The 6,000-nt window shown below is 42.9% G+C and overlaps 1 protein-coding gene across 3 annotated transcripts in view; it reads left to right on the forward strand.

The window, feature by feature from the left end:
* MXRA8 (matrix remodeling associated 8) overlaps positions 1–5,099 on the forward strand; it is a 28,023-nt gene extending 22,924 nt beyond the window's left edge. For all 3 annotated transcript variants that reach the window (XM_074847973.1, XM_074847975.1, XM_074847974.1), the window contains exons 7-10: positions 808–838; positions 1,826–1,902; positions 3,769–3,846; positions 4,724–5,099. In XM_074847973.1, the coding sequence (XP_074704074.1) occupies positions 808–838; positions 1,826–1,902; positions 3,769–3,846; positions 4,724–4,749 (212 nt within the window). In that variant the 3' untranslated portion in view covers positions 4,750–5,099. The remainder of the gene's footprint in view (positions 1–807; positions 839–1,825; positions 1,903–3,768; positions 3,847–4,723) is intronic.
* Positions 5,100–6,000: the final 901 nt, after the last annotated feature.

Below are 6,000 nucleotides of genomic sequence, written 5' to 3' on the forward strand. Positions count from 1 at the left end.
TTTACAAGTGGAATTTAGAGCAGAAAGCCCACATGCATCCCTTAGGAACTAAGATGTCTAAGTCCTTGCTGGACTCCCTGTGCTGGGTGACTCTCTGTGTGTAATTAGATAAATGGACACTGAGATCTTTTGGTGACTTCCACCCAAATAGTTTTGGATGCCACACAAAAAACAAATACCAGGGAATATCTGTCTTCCGTGTGTTCTTTACAGTACCACATTCATCCTTATTTACGTGTCAGGGGATTAGCACCAACACAAAATGGAGTTTGTGTTACTTTGCAGTCACAGAGGGGACAGACTCCTGGCCCTGGCCTTTGAACAGAAAAGAGGAGCCTGAAATCATCACTCCTTGCAGGGTGGGGTGAGACAGGAGTGTAGCTGGATACCTGGTGCATGGGAGGCTGATAAAAACCAGCATCTGGAGCATGTGATGGATGCAGGCCTAAGCAACGAGCTGGGGATGGGAAGTGCCACACCAGCACACAAGAGAGAGAGGTGTGGTTAATATTTTTGTAATAAATGGGAGGTGGAAATAAGTGAAATACGGCGACGGCTGTAGTTTCTTGTGGCTGGTCATCCATAGATGTGGAAAGACCACTGGAAAGCTGGTGAGTAAAGGAAGGGGAAGCTCCCTGTGGCAGTGGAACACCTGTGAATTCTCCTGTATTGGAGGGACAGTGAAAGTGGCCATTGTAAGCATCGCTTAGGAGCACTGTGAATAAGTACTAGGTGTTATCACTGTTACCTGGGAGGGGTTGGTTGGGCTGGACACAACTGCTCATTCTATTTCTTCTCCCCGTTTAGGTTATGAATACAATGTGAAGAAATACGGAGAGTAAGTATAATTACAGGGTCTATTATCTAGGATTAGAATGCATAAAAATGAATTTAGGGGCCCCAACCCTCAGCTGTCATTGAGATCCTAAAACAGCTGAGAATCTGGTTAATAAGAGTGCAGCCACGTGAAGCATAGGCTGCTTCATAGAGTTAATTCATTGCTCTCCACCAATTCTTTTGCAGCTTTACACTCTAGTCATTATTAGTGTAATGTTCCCAGGAATATACACTTGCATAATGATTGCATATCAGGGAGCAACTTCTGTGCTGTCAAAGCATGGAAGGAGAGAATGGTTTGTAGGGCTGATTTGGCACTTGCATTTCCTCTTGTTATACTTTGGGAACTGACCATGTTTCTGTGAGATGTCATTAGGAGTTAGTGGTAAAGGGGTAACGCGCAGATCTACTGTAAACCCTACTGTGAGATGGGGCCAAGATGGTGTTGCTGGGTTCATTTATGTTTTATTGTATATTATTAAAGTGGAGGAGACAGGGAAGTTCTGGTACAGATTGGCTTCCCATTGTTCTAAGCTCTGGACAAACACATGGGGAAAAACGAGCCAGCTAGCCAGAGCTCCCAAGGTGTTGACAGAAAAGACAGTGAAAGGAAGAGAGAGGAGAACCAGATTCACTAGTAAGCAGTATGACCTTCTGAAAGCTGCTTGGTAGCTTAGGGGCAAAGCCAGGAAAAGCACCCATGTACCATGGCTGCCAATGCTGTTATCTGTCTGTCATGCTTTCTCCAGGGAAGCTTCATAGAAACTGGAAAGGATTCTGTAAAGATTGCTCTGAAAATCACCAGTACTTAATAGAGAATGAAATCTTCTATGGATTTTTTTCAACTTTTCTACAGATATATAGCAAATAAACACTGTAAATTAAATTCTCTAATGTAGCATTAGAAAAGCTATTGTGGAAAAGTGTGAAAGGAGCCAGTTATTAAAGGATGTGACAACACCATTTTTCACTGTTATTCCTTTTTCAGGAAGGATGTAAATCTTAAAGAATTTACGGTCGACACAACAGATCTGACTCAATACAGAAGTGAAGACATCAGACTGGGTATGCATCAGCTAGCAACCATTCTCCAAACCAGGTCAAAACGTGTTATAACAGGATTTTTTTAATGGCATTTAGCTGCCCGTTTTGAAGTGACTTAACCTCCAGATTTTAAATGGCACCTTTGAGAATCTCAGCCCGCAGGCGAGCAGGGGGACTGCAGCTGGAGAGGGCAGTCCTGACTTTTGAGTTTAACTAGAGGCTGATTGATGAGGTTGGACAGGAATGAGGCACAACTTCTCTTGTTTCACCTGGAGTTTTTGGGCTTCTTTGGCATGCACTTGAAAGCCAAATTCAAGTCAGTGCATCTAGGGAAGCAGGTTCCTCAAATTTAAGCAGTTTGTGTAGGGAAGAGGATCAACAAGGCAGTTCTCTAGAATCTCCTGTCCAAGAAACTAAAAGCATTTGTCAATATGAATATTATCATTCCACGGTAAAAAAAACTACCTCAGAGTGAGTGATCTGGAGAAAAAAATTAGATTAACAGTCTTTAGTACTAACTAAAGTGGGGATAAAGAGAAGTCATGAATTAGCCGAGCTCATTGCCTCCACCTTCTGTTGAGGCCAGTTTGGTTTAACTTTCTACAATTTCATCCTCCCTGGATGTCAAATCATTTAGTGAACAGTTGGGCCTTCTATCAAGATCTGTGATAGCAATTAGGACAAATAAACTTGGGGAACATGGTAGGAAGAAAATTTGCATCAAAAGTCCTAGAATATAAAAGATAGAAAATATAAAAAAACACTGGAACTCATGGTAACATGAAACATAGTGAAAAGAGGGAAAGGAAGCTGATCTCACTGGTGATCTGTGAAAGTACTTCTGCTGGGATATGTAGGACTGACTCGGGGAGCTTACAACACTCCTGGAGATGGATGCTGCTCCTTACTAGAGCTTGAAGGTGCAGCCTTGAGTTTATTGTGTCAGGGTGTCTCCTTGCTTGGACTTGGACCGGATTGTCTGTAAAGCAAAATTGATCCTCTTGTACTGCCCTGAGATTCCTGAAGACTTGCCATGATGCCAAGTTCATACTTGCTGCAACTTGCTGTATGTCAGTGAATGTGTTGATAGACCAGGAAACAATTGAGTCTGTCCCTTTTTCCCCTCTGTGCACCCTCAGTAAAGGTACAACCTTTAAAAGAACAAGCTGACAAACTTTAGGTCCCAAGCTACAGAATTGCTGTAAGGGCTGCAGTAGACAAGAGATAGATACAAAATCTGAAGTAAAGAACAAAGGGATTGCAGAGGGTGGGTTGCAAACCAGGACAGCAGCAAGTACAAATTCTTCTCTGCATGTCTCAGGAGAGCTCCCCTGTGAGCAAATTCTTTGAATAACTGCATCAGTCACCTTCAGGTGAGCTTCACATAGATAATCCAGAGCTTTTTGTTACATACTGGAAGAATCTGGTACCTGTGAGAAGCAGGAAACTGAAGTATGCATAACTGGTTAGTGCCAGGGTCAAAAATTAAGTTGTAGAAGCTTTCCTTTTCCTGCTGAGTAGCAAACACATGGGGGAAAGAGAGCCAGCTAGCCAGAGATTTCAAGGTGTTAATAGGAAAGACAGTGAAAGGAAGAGAGGGGAGAACTGGATTCACTAGTAAGCAGTATGACCTTCTGAAAGCTGCTTGGTAGCTTAAGGGCAAAGCCAGGAAAAGCACCCATGTACCATGGCTGCCAATGCTGTTATCTGCATGCCAGACTTTCCCCAGGGGACTCCGGTAACTCCGTGAGTTACTCCTAGAGATCTGGAGATGCCAGGCCTAGAGCACTTCAAGGAAGGACCGATCACATGTCTGCCTTGCCTGTAAAGCTTTGTTTTCTTTTAATGTTCTAATGCCTGTCTGAATTATACTCCTCCCTTACACAGATTACAAAAACAACATCCTGAAGGAGAAGGCTGAGCAAGCCAGAAGTTTCCCAGCAAAGAACATTGATTTAGACAAAGGTAATAATGACTTGCTTCGCCCTAATTGGTGGCTGTAGGAACCTTCTGATGGGTTGAAGGAGGGAGGAGGGAAGAACACAGTTTAGCAGTGAGCTAACCAAGCCACAGCCGAATGAGGAATGATAAACATCATGACAACTGACAGCAGGAATGAGAAGCTAGTTCCCTTTCTATCCTTTCATCATGGAGCCACAGATGCAAGTAGTGATTAGGCTTTTAAAAACTTCTGGCGTGGCACAAATAGAATTTTTCTTTATTGGAAAAAGAATGCCTTGCAGGGCTGGAATAGTGCATTCTGTACTGTAACCTCAGAGGGAAATGTGTCTCAAAAATGTCCTGGCATGGTGTTTGAGAAGAAAACACTGCAGAAGAGAGTGTTTGGAGTTGGATTAATTTATGGGTAATGGGCTGTCGCTTACTTCATCCAACAAAAGCAAACAACTCTCCCTCCCTAGGGGCTGAATCTCCTTTTGCTTATCCAGTATTAATCCTGAGTATTACACCTTAGTTTGTAGAGTCACACTTATGTCAAGCGGTGCTTGTGAGAAGTTGTTAGGTCCCATGACTCCTTTCAGATGAATTTAGAATATAATAAATGTGACTGAAATGATATCGAGAAGGGAATGGTCTGGAGAGTCCATGAGTTGCCTTAAACCTGCTATTCCTGGTGGAGTTCTCATGGTATTTTTGCCTCCATTCTGCAGAGATGGTCTGTGCAGTAATTTAGATATAGTATATCTCACTGTGGGCTTTATGAAGAGGATACTGGGGCCGTGGTCACTTGTGACTGAACAGCTAAGTCCATATTACAATGTGCTGCTTTGGATGGTTCGAAATCTCTCCTCAGGTACTGACCTCCATTTCGATTTGCTTTCAGATTTCAGGAAGGAATATTGTAAATGAAGACGTTCCTAAGCTGCTGGCTGGACCAGAAGCTTCAATCAAAGATAGATAAATGGAAGAGATGCCTTTTCTTAATATCATGTCCTTCCAGTTACCATAGATTTTTTCACATAGACTTTCTCCCCACTAAGCACAAGGGTATTTGCAAACGCTTCTTGAAAGTTAGACCAACCGTCTTGTGTGTACTTATGATGGCTTTGGGTTGCCTTTTCTTTCCCTGTTCTCCCAATCCTCCCCTTTTATTTCTTGATATTATTGTTGGGTTTATGCATCAATGATTTTTATGAGCTGAATCAGCAGACCTTTTGCTTTGATGTTACTGCTTTAAATAAACCAACCTGCATCACTAATCTTGAGCCATCATTATATCAGGCAATTTTCAATGTACTGTATTCATCAGAAAGAAAATAGCAGAGCCTGATTGTGATCTCTCATAGGCTGGCATAAATCAGTGTCACATAGCACTTTACATATTCCAGGTGAAGTACAAAGAGTACACCCCTTCACAAATGACAATGTAAATACCTCACTTTATGAATGGGAAAATGTCAATATCCTCATTTTACAGGGGAGAGGGAGGCACACAAATGACCGAGGGTAGGGTTGGGATCAGCTCCAAAGAGCTCTGGAAGCCTGACTTTGTATTTCTCACTCTAAGCTTGTTGGTTTGTTTTTGTTTCAGTGCAGACCAAATCATATTTGGCATGAGCAGACACTTTCAGCTGAAGTTGATGGAGTTACAGTGCTGTAATACCAGTCTCAGTTAGATCAGAACCAGAAATATTATGGAGAGGGCTAAACTCCTGTGTGGTGGAATCTGGAATGTGTTTTTCCTGCAGTCCTTGGGTGGATCCAGGCCACACAGAGCTTGTGTGCGCATCCAAACGAAGGTATGATTACAGCACAGACAGACAGGTTGTTATAAGGAATAGCTTCTTGTGAGCAGACCTTGAGGAGCAAGAGTAACAACACACTCCACTAAATAGCCTGTCAGGAATTCTCATGGGCCAGGGGCTCAGAAGGGGAGTTGAGGAGAGAGATGAGTCCCTACTTGCGGGTTTTGGCATTGTTTTGGGGAGCAGATACCTGAGAGAGTGGGGCTGTGGGCTGAAGGGCAGTTCTACATAGGAACAGTGTGTCAGGCGGGGCTGTCAAAAAATTGGAAGTCAGTAATTCAGTGTTGTGATCCAAGCAAGTTAAAGCATCAGGAAAGCTGGAGAATATTAACAGTTCTACAGAGCTCCTCTGACC

Source organism: Strix aluco, chromosome 22 (assembly GCF_031877795.1).
Source record: "Strix aluco isolate bStrAlu1 chromosome 22, bStrAlu1.hap1, whole genome shotgun sequence".
In the NCBI taxonomy this organism is placed as follows: domain Eukaryota; kingdom Metazoa; phylum Chordata; class Aves; order Strigiformes; family Strigidae; genus Strix; species Strix aluco.